Raw genomic sequence first — 21,179 nt, forward strand, 5'->3', positions numbered from 1 at the left:
GGAGAACTTGTCTGCCCAGTCACTATCAAGGAGGTTTTATGTTACAGTGGCACAAGAGCCAAGTGATGTATTATTGATAGACTGGGCATTAACTGAACACAGATTTCTCAAGCCTCAGGTCGATGAAACAACCACAAGGCCATCAATCTCTCACCACCACTATGCAGATGTGTTCACCCTCTAAATGACATTTCACCAAAATAGTTTGCAATCAACCTTTCATATTAATCCTTTTCAGACAGCAATGTCATGAAGCCAAGAGGTTTTCCCAACCAGTTTTCCACCTGCCTGCAACACCAGCCTGGTGCAAAAGGAGATTCCATCCAGTGAAGTCACAGCAGTATGTTCATTACCCGCCATTAGAGCAGGCAGTTGCTGTTGCCTCTGTGCATATTTACAGACAATGCACAAATCCACATCTGTAATTGCATTGAGTCTGGCTGAGCTGGCCCTCACAGTGCTGTGCTTTGCCCTGCGAGCTGGAAAGGTGTTGCTAGCACACCCATGTTTTGGCTGCTGCTGAGCAGGGCTGGCACAGCACCAGCACTGTCTCACCATTCCCCCCATCAATGGGCTGGGAGTGGGCAAGGTCCTGGGAGGCTACAGCAATTAGCAAAGAAAATACCATTGTTCCAGAGCACACAATGTCAGCTCAGCTATACAGCCAAGGAAAGGAGGAGGGAGGAAGGACATTTGTTATTTACAATGTTTGCCTTCCAGAGCAACCCCCTCACCTGCTCAAGCCCTGCTTTACAGGAAGTGGCTGAACATCGCTTGATGATGGAGAGCAGAGAATAAATTTTTATTTTCCTCTTTGCTTGTGCATGCACAAACTTTTGCTGTTGCCTTAGTAAACTGCCTTATCTCAATCTACAAGCTGTCTTCATTTCCCCCTTAGATTTTAAGTTACACACAATTGTTATAAAAATGTCATAAATATTAATTAAAGAGTTTCATAACCAATCTATCTCAGCAAAGAGAACAGTGGATCCAGAAGTCAGCCTCTTTCCTGGGAGTTCAGTAAATATGATCAAGGACACTTGCCAGAGTCCACATTTAATTCACAAACTCAAACCCCAATTCCTCTGCTAGTCAGTTCGACCAGTGCTGCACACCACACCTGTTCACCCTAAATTAAGGGTCATTTAAGGAAATTCTTAAAGCAAAAGCTAAAAAGGAACAAGTTCTGCCACTTTTAAATCTTTTTATTTTGTATTTGGCTTTAAGCAGAAGGAAAAATTTGCAACACAACCTTGCTCATTGATTATTATTTTAAAAGCATGTCAAGGCAGAAGGTTGTCTTCAGCCACCTGTTGAAACACTTGACACTAGACAGCAGATTCAGCATTGGCATGTTCCCAAATCCTGTTCTAAAGCAGACAGGAGATTACTTTCATGGACACAGCTCATCAGCATCCAGCCCTGTGCCTGGCATCTCAACTGAAGAGCAATAAATTAATACTAAATAATCCAAACCAACAGAAAAATAATGGAGATATTAGGTTTAAAAATTATACTTTTATTGTAACTAAACAAAGGACACAAACTCCAATTAACATAAAAATTTTATACTGAGCTATGGCAAACACAGGACCAGTATGCTCAGAGCACAGACAAATGATTTTCAACTTAAATTTATAACACAGGCTGAAATTCATCAACTGAAAAGCAAAATTTGGAATACATACGAAGAACAGAATATGGGATTATTATTTTAATTAAGTATATCCAATTATTTGATATTAACAATTTAAAAGTATTTAAATACATGCTGAAGTAGCTAAAGTTAAAATTATTAGCAAGGTATGCAGATATAAAGTTACAAGAAGTATTTTGGAGTTGTATAAAAGATGTAACTTTTTCCCCCCGGACAAAGCCTACATTAGTGTAAGGTACTATCCTGGCAAAAGATATTCTCTACCTGCATGCAGTCCTGCTGACCAACTCCAGCTTGAACCAGCTTCCTGGCACTTAACCTGCAGGCAGATTGACTCTCACAGTATGCAGTCAGTGATGAAAATCTCTGTGAAAACCATCTTTTGGGCTAAGATGAAAAAGAAAAGTGTTTCAATAAAACAGCTCCTATAACAAGCTTGTTTTGAAGGGGGAAAAGAAATCACATCCTACTCTACTTCTCTTCCCTGTTGCTAAATGGATTTTTAAAAAAGCTTTTTGCATGTTTTACATTTTCCCCCTGAACAGTTTATAGTCAAAATTTATTTGAATCTGTAACAACCCCATCAATGCTCTTACCAGTCACCTAAGTCTGAGCTCAGAGGCTTTGCCTGTGTAAGTCACAAAGTCATCGAAATTTCACATATTCTTTAAATTATTTAAAGAAATATTTACATCTCCTGATTAAATATTCACTCAGGAATAAGTTCTGACCAGTTAATGTACATTTGTACACTCATCCTTCTCTGAATGTACTGCAGCTTCTGGTTTTTTTGGTCAACACCAAAGGCAACCAAGCACATTAGCTGGAGCCATTCCACTCTGCTGCAGTTGCCTGTATCACCAGTACAGAGCTGCTTGTGAGGTTCAAAGTTGGGTAAAAGTGGATCTCCAAGGGCCTCCTAATCTTTTAAAGCTTGCAGAACATGTGTTGTTCAAGTCCAGCTGTCATGGGTTTGCCTGCTTTCAACAGAAGGAAGGCATTCCCCATGAAAGTCCTTTCTGTGGTTGGTGTGCACGTCCTGTCATTGCTTTAGGTCACAGCAAAAAGTTGGCATTTCTGACTGGCATTTAAAAGAATTTAATGTAATCTGTAAAGAGGTCACAATATGCCCTATTTCATGCAAATACAAATGTATCCAGATTACTTAAATCAGAATATTCTTCATAAAACAAACAAAAAAAATCAGCTGTTTTTGGCTCCCTTCTTATTTAATCCACAGAAAATTTAAGTGAACAGTAAACACAGAACAGCAGCAAAGTGTTTTAAACTCCCAAATACTGCAATCAGTCAATTTACTTTCAGGACAGTTAAAGCTCTGTAAAACTTTAATCAATAAATATTTGAAAACAGATTTTTCTGCTACTTCCCTGGTTTAAATCTGCATGCATTCAAGTGCACACAATTCTTAGGTTTTTGATATTACATGAAAGGTAGCAGGCAATTTTAGAGTATCTTTACCATGTTTCAGGAATGTCAAGTAATATTCTTATACATTGTTTTAAAATTGAAAATATGCCACTGTAAAAACTGAGCGTACTTCAAAGCCCATAAATTCTAGCTGTAGATTATAAAATGGAAAATTAGTTTCTAGATTGTATTCTTGTGAAATCAGTTTTATTTTTGAATTTTCATCTAACACAAGCGTTGGTCTAAAAAAAAAAAAAGCACAGTGAAGTCGCATCTTCAAAAATCTATAAAGTGACTTCCTTGCCGAAATCTCCAAGGTAATCTTGATTTATGAGGAAGAGAACAGCCCCCTTGTTTTGGGATACATGAACCATAAAAATTGTACTGATTTGAAATTCCAGCTTCACCACCAGCAATTTTGCACTTCAGCTACAATTACAGTAATTCTCAGGAGGATCTTGCTGTAAGCAGCTTTCTTTGCAAACTGTACAGAATATGAACTCAATAGTTGAACTAGACACTGACTTTTTCTAGAACTGTACATCTCACTGTACATATTGCTTTGGAAACAACTAAATACAATGGTCCATATCATGCAAGCCATGAGACTGTCAAACTTCTTTTGTTCCACTAACTGCAAATAAGTTTGTACAAATAATTTAGCCAATCTAGATAAATACTGCACATGGAACTATGCTGAAATATGCTCGGGAGTTGGTATTTTCTACAAAATTATGCTACTATTACTAAAAGCATTATGTACTAACTGCCCACCTCAATACCATCATGTACAGTGCCATTGTCAGATGTGCTCTGTAATGTACACAAAATCAAGAATGGTCATATGTTTTATAATACTGGGTGAAAAAAAAACCAACAGAATAAAAACCCCAAACCACAACCCTGCTGGTTCAAGCCACACTACATGTATTTCATAATAGATTTTAAGAAAAGTGTAAAATTTAGGCTACCATGGATTATGGGACATCCCAGAGTTAGTACTTTAGTTTTAAAACTTTAAAATTTACTGCTAAGAAGAAATATTATTGAGAAAACCTTGACCTACTGCCAGTCACACGTTTAAAGACAGTGACTATAAACCAATAATGTAATCAAAGCACTGGCAATACCAAAAATGACTTGTTGACTGCACAGTAAACAAAGCCATGAGATGAACATATTTATGTACTCTGACTATACTTGGTTAATTACTTTATACCTGAGATGAAAATTGAGAAGTAAGAGAACTAGTTATGGTGTAAATAATTATCAGATGAGAAACAAGCACACAAAGGTAGCTACATTTTTAAAAATGTATATGCAAAAAGATCACAACTAACATTTTTCCCCTTTTGATTATTTTCATCCTGCTATTCAAACACTTTAACTCACTTTACCATGTGATATATTGTGTTCTGAAACTATTTTAAAGGCTCCTGTGATTCCAATGCTTCAATAATTCATGGAGTTTTGAGTAGAAGCCACATACTCTACTCTGTAGTCCTATGAAATTTAAGGCACCCATAAGAAGCAAACTTCATGCCAAGTTTCCATTCTAAGGAAAAATAAAACTGATTTTTTCCCTTCAACAGAAAATAATAATAACCAGGTATTCATAAAAGTGATCAGAATGCCACATTCTCTGTCAGTGAGGCAACAGCTTAGTGATATTTAGCTTAAAAACCCCTAAATCTATAGAGCTACTACTAGAAGCCATGGAATCTCTACTAGCAGATTAGAAAATGTGTAATATTGTGATGGAACAGAAAGATCGTATTACATTTTGAAAAAGCTAAAAGGTAGAAGCAGAGCAAGTTTGGGTCCCATGTAATGATGGAAGAAAATAAATGAGAAACATTTCTCCATGATAGATACTCTTAATTTATACAGCAAGCTTCCAAGTTTAATGGATCACTGTACCACAACGAGTGCAAATACATGTTTTTGTGGGCAGGAGCACTGCTACAGAAGCCTATTCTGTTTTCATCAGTATGGAATGACACTAAATCACTTCTTTGATGAACGGAAATTTCATTCCATATGTCAGAAAACTTATCTACGATTTATTACCAGAATCAGCTCAAAACACTTCCCATAATCACAAAGCTCAAGTAATATGTAGCCATTAGACACAGAAAAATATACAGGATTTTGGTTACAAATGTGATTAGCTTCAGATTCTGAAGCTTAATTCTTTGCTTCTGCAGCTTCCTTGTCATGCTTTTCCTTTGCTTTCTCTTTTTCCTCCAGTTTTTCTTCTTTTTGAAGCAGTGACATAATCTCAGCAACCTGGCTGGTGCCAATATCAATATCTTCTTTGTCAATCAATTCTACAACCTACATGAACACAAAAAGAAATTGAGAGTGCATTTAGGTTTTACATGATAGAGGTCTTTTCCTATAATAAATTTTGTTAAGATAACAAAATATTCAGTTCTCGTGTTCAAGAAAAACAGTATTTTTTCCTTACATGGAAGACAAATTCAAACCACAACCAGCATCTCAAACACATCCAGAGTACCAAAAAAACCCTAAAATGTACACTAAAAGACTTAGAATATTTTACCCTTGTGTGTGCAGCACACAAAGATACTTTAAAGCATTAGTAAAACAGACCCATGTATTTTATCTGTTTCAATGGAAAGCTGAGATTCAGTACCTGTTGAAAAAGTATTTAAGACAGTAATATAGTCTTAATAGGCTTTATAGACTTAATTTTATTTTAATATTATTTAAGATGACCTACTGTACCACTCAGACACAAATTTAGAAAAACTTAAAAGTAGAGGGGGTGGGCTTTTCAAAAAGCAAATTAAAAAAAAGTCTAGTAAATGATTCCAAATTCCTTTAAATAGCTTTTTGTACAAATGTATTCTTGGCATATCTGCTCAAGTTCCTAGACTTATTGTGCAATATATGCAGAATTTACAAGTACATTTTATCTGTGTTGCTAAATGTGCAACGGCTGTTTAGAGTAACATGGAAGATAATCACTGCTGCGGCAGCAGAGAGGAAAAATGTGTTTCAAAAGGCTGATACTGTATTTTCTACTTGGCCAGAGTTTAAATGCTATTTCTGTATCCAGTAGCAGAATGACTTGAGGGAACTAACTTTCAGGACAAATCTAAATTTACCAAGTGAAAAAGAAACAAGAAAATGAGGGTGAAAGGGAGGTAAAACCTGAGAATGTTCAGCAAAATGAGAAAAAGGACAAATCAGGCAGCAAACGTAACTTGTCTTTCAAGCACAGGAAATACAGATCTCAATTAAACATCTAAAGTATACAAATAGGCAAGAGAAGCTACTATTTTGTACTGATATGAAATATATCTATGGATGTTATGTCGAGACTTTCCCTAAGAGTGGTAGTTTTATCCCTCCCATTTTTAAGTAATGACAAAATTACTATATTTTGCAGAACTTGACAGAGACCTAGAGAAAACCCTACAGCTTTAAATGTAATCTAGTAACGGACATGGATTTACCCCTCTCCGCCCCTGCCAAAGAAAAAACCTCCCAGTCATACAGATTCTCAAGATGATGTTATATAAGATCTATTTACAATACAAACCAAAAACCTCTCTGGCATCAAGTAAAGACCCTTGCAAAAGACTGCACTATGAATTTATTCCCAAACAGGTGCAATGTTTGAGGGATGCTTAGCCTTATTTTCTTTAAGAAGTCCCTTGACTTACCTTAACAACATTATCTATATCAACTTGGCCATCCTTGTTTTCATCTAGTGCCTCTGCAATCTTTGTTAGCTTCTCCTCTGGAATCTTCTGAATTTGTTTCATTGCATTAATTAGCTCAGCAATGCTGATGAGATTCTTCCTGAAGAGAAAGCACAAACTCTACATGACAAGCAGTTACTCCAAAGGAATAAGGCTGACAAAAGGCAGAACTGGAAAATACTATACTGTAGGATGCTTGTAAAATTATAAATTAATTAATTAATTAATTATAATCCTGAACAGAATGCAAAAAAAACAAAAAGGAGTTACTGATCAGAAAGCAGATTTTTATCTTACCATTGAATCTCATTTTTCTAGTTTCCACATGTTTTACTGAACCAATATAAGTACCCAGAAGCATTTGAAATAAAGTTTTCTGTGCTTCCCAGACTGTTTATCTAATGCCCTTTGTCCCTTCACTCCCTATTTACCAAAGATATAGTGCCATGTTTCTGGCATCCTTTTACATACAGAGGCTAGCTGACAGAAAATCAATGAGTCACAGGAAAACAAAAGCTGAGAACTAATCACTTGAGCGATTGAGCTGTTTTGTTAAATCAGCTTCACTTGCTCCTGACAAGGACCAGACTCTGGGGGAGGAAGGACTACCAGGTTTCAGATGTTACTCCCTGCTCACTGATCCCATGATGTTCAAGTTGTCTGCTGCAACCTAAAGCCCTTCTTTGCCTATGTATTTTGCTACTTTGAAGAAACATCTTCCAGCACAGATCCAGCTGAAATGCAGGAGACAGTGAAGCCAATAAATACTAAACAGAAGGGCTTTATCAGTGTAGTCATAGCTCTTTTGGGCACAGACAGACTTTTATGCAAGGAGCATTTCTCATGCTGCTGCTAAATATCCTGGACATGGCTTGATAATGATTGCACCATCCTGAAGGTTAAAATACAAGCCTTTGACAACTAAGCAATATTTAAACTAGTAATTTTCCAATCGTCCACAATCACCTACAAAATTATCCAGAAAACCATCCATTACAAAGTATAATTACATTCAGTACAAGCAGATTCTACATTGTATTGTTAGTTTACAAATTCAGATGGTTTTGATCAACAACTTTTCTGTAGCACCATTCATATGGCTGCCTTATTGCACAAAATTTGCCACAAATGACCGTTTGGCCTGGGGACTGGAAAACACAGAGCTCAGAAGCAACAAAAGCAGAATACTTATTTCTGTTTAGTTATGCTCTTTGGGAGCTGGCATACTCTCTTAATGAATCACATAAAATGGTGCAAGCATAAACCAGATTAATACAGCATTCATGATAACAAACTATGAGAGTTTGTGTCACAGTTTCCAGGTATTTCAGTGTGTGCAACAAACAGTGTATAACCATTTAACACGGGATTGCCTGAAAGACTCTACAATAATATTAAGACCTGGATAAGTGTTGATAAATTAATTTTGTAACGAAACTATCAGGAAAGATCTTTCATAGAAAATCTGTGTGTTAAAAAATTGAAATTAAGTAAATCTCTTGGAAAGGGAGTGTGTAAAATGATCTCCTCACTTCCATTAGCCACATTTTCTCACTTGTCTCAAGACACCATAGATCCTTGCAATTTTTTCCTCACTAACATCTTTGTTATGAAATAACATAAAATATGGACACGCTTACACTGTTGTGCACCTTTTCAGTCAATGGCACCGGGCAAAATTACTGTGTGAGGAACATGACTAAGGGGATGATTTCACCTGCAATCCTGTTGGAGCCAAAGACATGGACAAGATGGTAAGATTCTAATCAACACTTTGACTTTCAGAACACCCTCAGGATCTGGGGAATTATACATCCTTTTTTCCTTCACCAGTTCAACTATATTTAGCCTTAGAAGAGAGAAAATCTGCAGCACAATTTTGTTAGTTTTAATGTTTTAAAATCAATTATATAAATTCTAAGCAACAAGTTATTCACCAATTCTTTTCTAACCACACATCAGATAAAAGCAAGAATGAAGGTGAACAGCCAGAGACACATCCAGTGCTCCCAGTCACTTACCCAGCAGGAGTATCCTCACCATCCAGCTTTGCATCTGCTGCCTTTTGACTGGTTTCTAATTCTACAATAATTTTGTCTATCTGACCAATCATTCGGTTCACTCTCTTTGTCAGTCGCTTGCTTGCCTTTGACTCTTCCACTGCCTCTTCCTCACCAGTTTTAGAAAGCTCCTTTATCTCTTGCAAATCCTAGAAGAAATGGTCAAGAGAGAGAAAAGCTTTTACTGGTGTGAATTTGCAACAGACACTACTGACTTCAACCAGCACTTCAAGACAGGAGCCATTTGTAGATGAAATACAAGTGAAGAGACATACAAAGGCAGATGGAATTAGAACAATAAATTCTAACACTGCTGCCTTTTTCATGCACCCCTTAAATGTTATTTCCTACACCTTTTATAAGACTGGATAAGGTTAATTTTACTTATCTTGGAAATTTCTGTAATACTGACACCTATACTTGCTGAGAAAGAACTGCAGCATGCAGCAGTGAGCTCCTGTTACCCCAGTCCCCTGGGAACAAGAGCAGGAGCAGGAATCTCATCTACTGGGAACTACTCTAGTGATAACAATTAGGCTAACAATTAGGATTTGAACATGTTACACAAATGAGGCTCTGCATTGTCACAGAAAAGTTCATTCACTCAGCTTCCAACTTCAGACAAACAGACAACCAAGAAATATAATCTTTAAACTTGTGCATCACTGTTAAAACTAAACATGAACAGAAAAAGAACTTCCATGACTCATTTTTCACCTCATTATACTCCTGGATATCATCCTTCAATTCCTCAAGCTCCTCCTTTTCCTTTGTTAGAGCTTTTTTCTGTTCCTGTAGCTTGGTGCAAGCATCACTCAGCACATCAATCTCCTCCTTGGTGATTTCCTCACCCTGTAACAGAAAACACAGACAAATTAGTCTTCTAGCAGAAAAAGCCTCAAGATTCTTTTTACATGTTTGGAATCACTACTATCACAGTGATTTTGAGACTAATACAAATATTTTAAATGGCAAGGCAATTAACTTGCTATGGTACTGTTTTTTGAAGTGCATCAGTAGTAAGTTCAGCTAATGTGATTGACACGTGAGTTTTTTAAATTCCATACCAAATCATTTAATTTAAGAATGCTTAACTTCATTACTGGGCTAAGCAATTAAAACCACTGAGAAACAATTCACTATGTAAGGAAAAGATAAATTACACCCCAAAAAAAGGTAAAGTTTGGGAAGTTGAGCTGCAGAAAAGTTATCTTCACTAAACTTTGTGAGAATGAGGATGAACATCCATAGGTTGTCAAGTACACCTGTCTCCTGAAAAACTGAGAATAAAATATGCACAGGCCCATTCCATCTACAGACAGTGCAAATGCCCCCCAAAACAGGTATATTAACTTCAGTAATGCAGATAAAGGATTATTTGTTCTGACTTCAGCTTCTGCATTGGTGAATTTTCAATCCACTAAGTGGTTGCTTTTAGCTGATAGAATATGATGAGAGGGTTAAAAGTGAAGGGCAGACAAGCAATTTATCTTGGTTCTCACATGAATGCTCTGAATCTTTACATTCAAAATTATGAAAATGTGTGGTTTACCTTAATGCCTTCCAGCACTGGTGCTGTATCTATCAGTGCCTCTGAATGCACTGCTGCACCTGCCCGTGCCAGTTCTGGTTCAGTGTCCATCACCACCTGGCTTTTTTTAGCTTGCAGAGCAGTTGCTTCAAGATCTGCTGCTGGTTCTGCTGCTTTCTAAATTTAAAACACCTCATTAGGTTGCATTTAAAAAAACCAAAACATTAGATATATTAGCATCAGTAAAGAATGACTTGTCGAAATAGAAATAGTTGCCAAAGTAGAAACACATTTTTATGAAAAGAGGTTAAAAAACTGCAATATATTAAGTGGTTTCACATTAACATACCCTCTTGTATTTAAAGAAATACTTCTGTGAGCTCCTGAGGCTTAATTTACTAATGAAGCAGGCCAGCAGCTTTTATAGTCAAATATTATAAAGCAATGTTATCAGCTTAATGACAAATAGAAAGAGCCAAAGATGAGAACATTTAAAGTGTGGGGTGCAGAAAATTAAGAAAAAACAAACAAAACCACCACCTTTACTACAGAAAAAGAGGTCTTCTCTTACTGCTTTAATTAAGAAGGAAGAGAAATCAAAGATAAGTAAGACTGAGCCAACATTTTACAGTAAACTTTTGTGTTGCAGGCAGTTTAAACATTCTCTCACATCTTCCATACATGGATTTAAAGTCCAGTTTCTTGCAGACAATACCCAGAGCAGAGGCAATAACTCATAACATGCTAGTTTTCACATCACTTGACATTTACTCCTCAGTAGTTGTGAGCAGAACTTACCATGGCTGCAATTTCAAGGGTTTCTTTGGCCTTCTCTGCAGCTTCAGACATTTTCTTTTCTTCATTTTCTTTTCTGATGGCTTCCTCTTCCTGAAGTGTTGCTTCCAGCCGCACTTTGTTATCTATTTTTTCACCTTCAACTTCTGCCACTTTCACTTGAGCCTCTTTGGCCTAAAAATAACAGAAGTAGTATAACGGAAGTGTGTATATCTACATACATAATGTAAGTTTAGATAGCCTGATTGAGATAGGTAGTACAGGTATGCTAATGAATAAAGTCAAAGCTCTCAAGTGTTACCCTATTTTTGCATTTCTCAGAAAAAGATGACCCTCTTTCCTGAGAAAGTTTTCCGTTTTGGTGGAAACATGAACTCTTCACCCTGAAATCATACATTCTCTTTCGCTCAAGACTACCAACAATTTACTCTGATAATTTCTCTGGCTGCATAACATCATTTATTTTAAAGTATTAATGTCTTTCTATGGCCCAAAGCATTCACTGTTTTTTTTGTATATGAAAGGTGTATTCTAAATCTTCTTATGCTATTACTGTCTGCAGTCATGTAATCCAATATTGCCCTGTATTTGCTTTATCCTCATATCTCTCCACATACAACACAACTTCTGTGTTTGAAGGTCACTCAAATAAACCTATCTGTGATTTAGTTATTCAAGGAAAAGCAAGGAACTGAGAAGAACATCTACTTGTCTGGATGGATTTTCAGTCATGACACTGAAAGTTAGTTACACACTATGTCCATCAATACTTACAACACTGTCTGGTAGCGTCTGAAGGGTTGTTTTGAGCTGATCAGCTGGAGAAAGGGTATCTGGAAGATACATGGCTCTGGATAAAATAAGCAATGAAGTAGGAATTTCCTGGTTCAGGTGCAGATCTAACCACTGTAAGTGCAATACAAAAAAATGAGTCTTTAATTTCAGGGTGTTTTATTCTTTCTTACAAATAAAATCAAGCAAAAGTAAATACAATTTTTTTTTAGCACTACTTATCAGTCAATATCCTAACATAGGAACTACAGACTATAAAAAGCTAAGAATTACAGCCATTTTAATGAAATATAGGAAGATGTATTTTGTTTGAAGAAGTATTTCAAGAAATACAAAATGACTATTTGAACAAGTGGTTTGTTTCCCATGCATCTTAAAATCACAGAAACATTTGGGTTGGGTTAAAGATTGTCCATCTAGTTCCAGCTCTGCCATGGGCAGAGACACCTTCCACTGAACTGTTACTCAGAGCTCCATTCAACCTGGCCTTCAACATCTCCAGGGATGGGGAGTCCACATCTCTGGGCAACCTGGTTGCCAGTGTCACACCACCCTCACAGAAAGTAATATCTTCCTAATATCTAATCTAAAGCTGCCCTCCTTCATCTTAAGGCCATTCCTCCTTGTCCTATCACTACATGTTCTTGTGAAAAGTCCCTCTCCAGCTTTCCTGTAAGGCCCCTTTAGGTACTGAAGGTGCTAGAAGATGTCCCTTGAGCTTTCTCTTTCCAGGCTGAACAACCCCAACTCTCTCAGTCCATCTTCATACAGGTGCTCCAAGCCCCTGTAATCAACTTAGTGGCCTCCTCTAGACACGTTCTAATAGAGCTTCCCCTAAACTAGGCAACAGCAGAGACAACTGATCTACTATGTGAAAACTTCCTTTAAGCAAGATAATAACTGACAAGACAAACTTTCAAAATTGCAAACATATTATGGATACGTTAAATGTGAAGTATCCATTTGTATCATCAAAGCATCATGGTCAAAAGGCAGCAATCCACAGCTACTGCATACTTACAAAGTACATGTGACAAAAGCTTATTAAGAAGGAGGACTGTTTTAACCAAGCCTTTAATGTGAACAGAATCAAAATGACTTCTCGGATTCATAACAAAAACCAGAGCATCAGAGCTAACAACTGGAATTAGGGTTGTGTATTCAGTCTTGCCAAACCATACCTGTTTAAGCTGTTCCTTGAGACGCTCTTCTGTCACACCAAGAGCTCTCATCCCTCGGGCACGACAAGCTGCCTGCAGTTCTTTAACAGTCAGGGTATCAACTCCCTCTTCAGCAATCATCTGCACAATGGAAAGGAAATCTGACCGTGTTAGAGCTCAAAACAGAGGCACAGCCAGCACAGCACAGCCACGTGTTACAACAGCCACTAGAGGCTGCTGCGCTAACACAAAACAGCCTCAGCTGCTCCCACAGCTCCAGCATGGCCACCCAACCCCTGCTACTTCTATTAGCTCCCTTATAGTTTCATACAAATGTTTTTGTTTGTGATAAAATTATTTTCATTTCAATTAATGGTAGATTAAAAAAATATCAGTTTTTTCTTAACAAATAAGGACATTTCTGATTTTAAGCTCTTCAAGCCTTTTTGTTAGAAGTTCTCAAAAACGAGACAATTAAAACAAAAAAGGGAAATGCCTAGAAAAACAAACATACATATATCCACACACACTCATTACTGTTATGTGTCAAAATTATTACCCAGTGCCTATTCAGAATGACTCACCTTGTCATCTGCTTTTATGCTCCTCAACCTCATTGTCAGCTGGAAGCGGAGAAAGTTGTTTGTCCCAATTGACTGAAGTTCCAACAATTTACAAAGTGCCACCAGCTGAGGCCTGGTCAGATTGTCCAGGGTCAACTCATCTTCAAACAGTTTAGAGAACCTCAAGATCTCCTCATTACTGGGTCTTTCACCAGTTTCCCTGATCTGTGAGAAAAAAACAAACACACACCAAGCTTTTAAAAACAAATGTTATGGTTGGGCATTATTTTGAATACAAACACCCTCCTCGTTTGTCAAGCTCTTTGCAACAGTTTTGGGATAAGAAATAGCACATAAGGAAGGAATGAAAAAACCTTTTAAATAAAGAAACAACTTACTTACTTTGGGCAAAAGAATTTATAGTGCTGACAGTTTCCAACAACACTGCATAATGTATTTAAGACAAAACTAGCAAAACAAAAATTAGATGTACCTGTACACTAAGAAGCAGGTCTAGCTGAATTGCACTGCCATGAGATACCTCAAGAAATACATATATATACCTCTGAGTTAATAAATAGTTGCTACAGGAGTCACGCTGGCAGATACTTGTATTGGTCCCATATTTACTAAACACAGAAACACATAAGATAAGGATGGGAAGATAAAGTAAGAAGTTCACCCAATGGCAAAAATTTTGCAATACTAGTGTCTCCGTGAAACACAGATTAGTACACTTAACTACCTACTTCTCTCCACCACCACATTTGTTACAATAGCCTTGCTTTCAATTCTGAGATGTTCTGCAGCATCTCAGTGCAAATGTTTTTGTACTTGAAGCTATTCCAAAGTATAGAGCACTGTTTGGAAAAGGACTCCTGCATCCTTTGTGATGGCAGGTTCTATGTAACTGCTTGCACAAATGCAAAGTTAAGCTCTTTAGTGACATGCTACTTCCCAATCATTAAATTAATGACTTCCCAATCATTAAATCCAATTGCTGGAAGCTGAAATAACAGTTCAAAACAGGAGAAAAATTTCCTAGTCTCATCAGGTCACAGATCAGGTCACAGTAAAGCATTATCACCTGTATAGATGTTGATTTTTTTTATTTTAAGTATGCCACCAAAAGCAACAAAAAACTACAGAACTTACAATTACATACTCCCAGTCTTAGTAAAGGAAACATAAAACTAGGTGATATCAAGTACAGTTTGAAAACCTAACATTATCTGTACTGCATGATTTATCATGCCTACCTGTTCTACCTGCAAACTCAAATATTTTAGTGAACAGCTACTGAGTACAGGAAAAGGTAAAAATCAAGAGACAAGATGGCCTTGAGCCCATTAACATCCAAGATACTTTTGTAGCAGAGAAACCATCTTGAAGAAAGAAAGGTCAAAGGCCCTGTTGTTCCACTTTGCCAGTGCCTTCACCACAGGAGCCAAAAATGGCACTTCAGAAACACAGGAAGTATTTTCTCCCTTGTTTAAAGATGAATTTTGACAGAGCCAAGCATGTGTTTCTTGAAAGTACCATCTGAAGCTTTCTGGTATATCTCTAGCTACAAAGCAACAGAGACAAATTCTGGAATTATGCAGCAGACATATTAAGCCTGTAATCAATGCTTCTTGCCGCATCAAATACTTCACCACAGAAGCTGCTGTTAAAGAATAGCAAAAAGGTGAGAACCATTGAAGCTGCTTCTTGTTCTGACATTTATTAGCCGGTGCAGCAAAATGAGATCAATGAAGTTTGTCTCTGTGGCACAAATGAGAAATATAAAGCTGTAAAAAGCACACCCACACACATGAAATACAGGGCTTGAAACTTCTTTTTTAGTCATCAGAGGAACTTGGGACTTCCTCCAGCAAATGTGGAGTGAAACATAATTTATTTCCATGAAAATTAACGGCCAAATGTAAATTCTCAGTAGCAGTTCTAGAGGAAAATGAAATGTTCTGAACATGAAGCAAGAGTGGGAAACTTCCCAGAGCCTGCAGGGCAGTGCCTCAGCCACTAACTGCTACACTAACCACTTAAAATGTTCTGCAGATTCAGAAGAACAGAAACAGATGACTGCAAAGAGGCTTCAAAGTAAAAGGACTTTGCAAGAAGTTACTGACCAGCAAAATTTGCCACTATGATTATGTGAGGTAATCTACGTGGCACTATCAATATCTTATCATCCCACACTTTATTCTTAGCCCTGACATGCAGGAAAATCTTAAGTTATTTGACAGGGCTTGTATGAAACTGCTGGATTTAAATGCAAATACACATTCTCTCCAAAGGAGACCACTGCCTTTCTCTCAACAAAGCACTTGGTGATGTTGTTGGCTCCACCTCTTATTCAACAGCCCCACAGTTAAGAGAAATCAGAGGTAAGTACTGTCCGGAGAAGACTTAAGAATGCAATTTTCATCTCTCCAAGGAGTATCTTACTCTCACCTACAGTTTGATGAAAGGAAATTCTTGGTGAAACCTAAAGGCCATTAATGTAGGAGGCAGATGTCTGACACTTAAGCCTCTGTCAGCCACTGAACTTAAATAGAAAAATTTTGCACAGCAACCACATTCTAGCTAAACCTCAGATTATACCACATTCTAGTCAGTATAGCAACTGTGCACTTAAAAACTGTTTTTACAAGCAGAATTAAATTTGACTAAAAGAATTTACTTCTCCCCCCATTAAGTTTCAATCAGTTAATTGGGAAGGAAGTCCTCTCACAGTATTCATACCCCATGTTGAAAAAAAAAAGAGGTCAAAACCAATATGAATAACCACTGAGCACACAATGTTTCATGTTAGAGTTAACTTATTAACAAACAACTTAACGAGAAACAAATGAGCAGAAATACAGTGCTTCTAGAATTAGAAAGCAAAAGCACCAGCTAGAACACCAAAGTTAGTAATAGGAAAATTTCATCACACTGACAAAAAAGAAACTTATTCTAAAAAAACTACTACATTCTGATTCTTCCAGTTCAAAAAAATAAAGGTATGTGATAATTACCATAGACCAAAAAAAAAAAAAACCAACACCAAAGTCTTTTTTTTTGTGTAGGAAGAGAAAAAATATTTTCCAAATTTTTTACCTTTTGAAAGAATGTTGAAAAATCTTTTGTAACATTTCCCTTGGCTGCTTTATTTTTTAAGGCCATCTCCTCAATGGTGTCTTGAAGGAATTTAGCCAATTCAAGCTTTACTCTCAATTCTTTCTTCAATCTTTCCTCCTGTTAAAAAAGTATTTGTTTTTAAAAGTTCCTGCCTGAAATACATGGACTAAACATCACTTCTGCCCCTAGACAAATTATATGGAGTAATTCTGGACTTCTGCTATAATACACACATTCCAAAGGGCAATTCACTCTTTACACTGAACAAGCTGAAGAACTCACTGTGTGCTCTGAAAGCAAAAACCTGTGGGACTCTTTTGGTGGATTTTTACAAAGCTCTAACAATTCTGAGAAAACATAACTAGTAGAAATACAGTTTAAGCTAAAAAAAGTGTAAGAAGCTATTTTAAAAATTAAGTATACATATGAAAAACCTTGTATCAAGGTTTAAGACTACAAATGTTACAATGTCTATTTCATACAAGCAGAAAAATAAAATAGCTTTATTTCTCCTTTGTAGGAGTCATAGCAAATAGAAATGAGGATGGCAGAAAAGATATGAAAGGCTTTCAACCCTGATAACTTGGCACCTGCACATACAAAAACCAGGATGGCACTGGTTCATTATTATATGTTAAAAAGCAACACCTTCAAAATAAGGAAGATAAAAGCATTACCCCAACACTGAAAAAAATTCCAACGTTTTTAGACTTTTTCTAATTTTTTACCAAGAAGTTTCTAATTTTTTAAAAAATACCACTGGATTACAAATTCAGACTTGCTTACCTTTTTAGACTTTGTCTCAAATGTAGAGGGAAGCATATTAGGGAACAACTTAAGAGCTACTGGTAGTAAAAACTCCATAAATGGGACAACAAGAAAAACCAAGAAAGGGACCAGGCGAAAAAGATCAGCACATATTCGAAGAAACTGGAAGGGAAAAAATATATCCATTAGCTAATATTTAAATGCTTATTTTAAAAATACTTTTTTTGATCACCTAATTGTCACTTAGACTCACATATATATATTCACTATGAAGAAATTTTAAAATAACAAAATAAAAAGATGTGACAAAGTCAGGTTTTAAGCTTTTTTTTTTTCAAGTTGCTACATACTAGAGTGCTGGAGTTTCCACCAGTTTTCAACACTACAGAAAGTATTTCAAAAGCCTCACTGTGTCTCAATAGGATTATTGAACAAGTATCTCATTTAAACCTCTTAAAAGCACCTGAAAACAGGAGGTGGTCATTTGTTGTCATTAAAGCTGCTTAACTTCTTTTATGCATCTTTATTTGTGCTCCACCACTTCTTACATGCATGAGCTACTATGGAATAAGTAATCAAGAACCAAATGAAAGATCCCTCCCCCTCTGCCTTACAACAATTGTAATGTACATTTAAATCCAGGGTAATGAGCCCAGCTTGGCAGATTTTTTTTTTTAAACCACTGCTTTTCCAGAGTAGTAATCCTCTGAAGCAGGCGGTGTTCATTACTGAATGAAATAAATACTGCATGAAATAAATACTGTCTCTGTCATTTCTGTACATTCACAACTATATATATTAGGCTATTATCAAATCTTTCAGTGATTGTTGAAAGCTTCATAACTCGGTTTTTATTGGGGAATGAAGATCTTGCTTGACTCTACCTCCTCCTACAAAGGAAAAAAATTGGTTGTTGGGAATCCCATCAGTTCCTTAATCAGAGATACACTCTGATACTCCACTGCCACTGCACTGTCATTCCACATCGAGATTAGATAAACACAGCTCTGAGTGGCAAAACCTGGCAACATCAACGCTACTACAACAGGAAACCCACGCTGCCCACTCCAGCCCCTCCCCACAATTCATGGCAACAAGGGGAACAGCAGCAACAACCAGCACAGATCCCATGTCCTCAGGGCTGATTTGCTAGAATACAAAACCTGTAAAACTTCATTCAGAACTTTCCTACCATAAAACCAGCCAAAATCTTAAGCACTACTGTATGTGGAAGGTACATGTACTACAGATTCAAAGTCTGGCATTTTTCTTTGATTATAAAAAAATTCAGTTTCCCAGAAGGGATGCTTTGGTCCATTGTTTACAGGCTCAAGGATTTTTCCATTCATTCCAACAATAGAAGGCAAATGACTACCATAGAGTTAAACAACAAAAAAGAGTAAGAAAGTTTGAAAGAAAATTTCAAAACTCAGAAGAAAAGTACATTTTCCCTAAAAGAAAAAACAAAACAAAAAACCCTCAAAAATTTCTGTAAACTACAGTGTTCCCATTTTTCCCCAGTCTCTACTCTCATACAGTGAGGGCAAGTATTTCTACAAAATCCATATCCAAGGAAGTTTTACCACCAGATTAAGCCAGCTTGATGCTAACCTGAGACAAGGTATAAGGAGCCATGAAGGTGCACTGGCAGCCACACCACTGATCCAGCTGAAACTGACCCATAAATACATATACAGACAAGGGAAAAAGGATCACTACAAACCAAGCGGGGGTGATGTGTGTCACTATTGGACACAAAATGAGTACACAGAAGTTTGGTAAGGTCAAAAAAGAAAAAGAGCTAATTTTATTTCTGACCTCACAATATATAGAATTTTAAAAGTGACAGTGGATTGAAGGATGAAATTGCTACCTCTCTAACTACACTGGTCAAACTAACAATCCATTAATTCTCTCCTCCCACAAAGAAGAATGCAAAACAATCATTGTTATCATGAACAAAGCATGAGAACTCTAGCAGAAATATGTAAACATCAGAAGGTATAGAAAACTTTTTTAAATAACTTTAAAACTTTGAAAATAACTATAAAAGAAAACAATTTTAAAAATCAGGGCAACAGGGAAACTTGATTAAGGGAAAACTTGATTTAAAGCACCAAGCTTTTTACAGCAGCACTGTCCCGGATCAGCTTTCACAAATCATGGAACTGCACCCTCGGCTACCTCAAGGAAAACAGCTTTATGCAGGAACCTAATACAATGGTGTACGATTACACACACAGTATTTGGCAGCACAGCACCAGAACCTTGTGACTACCCTGTATCTGCTACTACAGCTGGGTATTCCACTGTTCCCTCCTCTGCAGGGAACCGTTTGTAAAGCTGGTGGACTTGCCACAAACTCCCTTGAGTTTGCCACCTCACCATCACGTCCTGAACCACCCTGCTGCAGGAGCCAGCACTAGAGCAGTTAGTTTTTTAAAGTCAGTATCATGTTTTACTTCTTCCTGCCTTCTCTCTTAAGCGTAGATATGTGACCCTGCTGAATCCAAACCCTGCCAGCAACTGTAGGAGCAGAATTTTGGAATTGACTTTTAGTTTACATAAGCAATAGGTCCCTTTGCATTAGACATGCTGCAATTGCTTGTTCATGTGGTTAGATTACTTGGATAGCTTTCCATTATTGCCTCCAAAGAGGAAGGAAAGGGCAGGCAGAAATAACTCATTTGTCAGTCTGCATGAAGATAAGATTTCTCTAGGACTGTCAGCTCATGTGCAGCTTAATACTTTTAAAGCAGTATATACATCAATTTTTATTTTCTATTTTTTGAAGTTCAGGAGGTAATCACCACCAAAATGTTAGGACTTCTTTAAATCAGTCAGTATACTACAATTTAAGGTTGAACTGATAAAAAAACTGAGCTGTGTTGAAACAAACTTGAACTAAGGTTTAAAAAAAACCCCAAAAGGGTTTTTTCAGCTGCAGCCTGGTTTGCTTTCCAACTACCCCAGGTTCTGAGCCTACCATGCCCTCAACTCCAGAGACACAATGTCTTCTTCCTCCAAATACAGAAAACATAAAACCTAGATTGACAAACTAATATTACTGTAGTTATTAAAACTATTTTCTCTGTATCTCCTACACTGGATTTGCATGCATATAAACACATACATACATCATTAGATGAGAGACAGGCTACACCAATGTAAACATTAATTTATATCTTAAATCAAATAAGTGGCCATTTCATTTAAAAAGAGAATTAATACTGAAAATTAACATTTGCACAAAAAAACAAATCTAGGAAGGCCAAATGCTAGATCACTACTTAAACATGAGCAAGACAGCTCTATCATCACTAGATTACAAAATCAAAAAGTAATCAAATGAATAAATCCATCAATTGATTGAATATTATTTCTGTTTATATAATTTCTCAGAAATATGGCTCAGTAAACATGAAAGAGGCAGGAAAATCAATGGTTCCAATCTTCCCCCTGGAGAATTTCCCATTCTGTTTTAAACCATAAATTAATCTGTCTCGCTCAGCTTTCCAAGTTCTCCAAAGCTCTCAATAACCCAGTATAAGCCAGAACTGCTACTTCA

At 36.8% G+C, this 21,179-nt stretch overlaps 1 protein-coding gene across 1 annotated transcript in view; it reads right to left on the minus strand.

Annotated features, from left to right (window-relative positions):
* Positions 1–1,498: 1,498 nt before the first annotated feature.
* The window catches only part of LETM1 (leucine zipper and EF-hand containing transmembrane protein 1), a 29,261-nt gene continuing 9,580 nt past the window's right edge, over positions 1,499–21,179 (minus strand). The window contains exons 4-14 of the mRNA XM_077782720.1: positions 17,630–17,773; positions 16,823–16,960; positions 13,742–13,945; positions 13,179–13,298; positions 11,980–12,111; positions 11,209–11,379; positions 10,432–10,587; positions 9,597–9,731; positions 8,841–9,028; positions 6,781–6,919; positions 1,499–5,422 (exon numbers count right to left, since the gene is read on the minus strand). Coding sequence (XP_077638846.1) covers positions 5,273–5,422; positions 6,781–6,919; positions 8,841–9,028; positions 9,597–9,731; positions 10,432–10,587; positions 11,209–11,379; positions 11,980–12,111; positions 13,179–13,298; positions 13,742–13,945; positions 16,823–16,960; positions 17,630–17,773 — 1,677 coding nt within the window. The 3' untranslated portion in view covers positions 1,499–5,272. The remainder of the gene's footprint in view (positions 5,423–6,780; positions 6,920–8,840; positions 9,029–9,596; positions 9,732–10,431; positions 10,588–11,208; positions 11,380–11,979; positions 12,112–13,178; positions 13,299–13,741; positions 13,946–16,822; positions 16,961–17,629; positions 17,774–21,179) is intronic.

This window comes from Lonchura striata, chromosome 4 (assembly GCF_046129695.1).
Source record: "Lonchura striata isolate bLonStr1 chromosome 4, bLonStr1.mat, whole genome shotgun sequence".
In the NCBI taxonomy this organism is placed as follows: domain Eukaryota; kingdom Metazoa; phylum Chordata; class Aves; order Passeriformes; family Estrildidae; genus Lonchura; species Lonchura striata.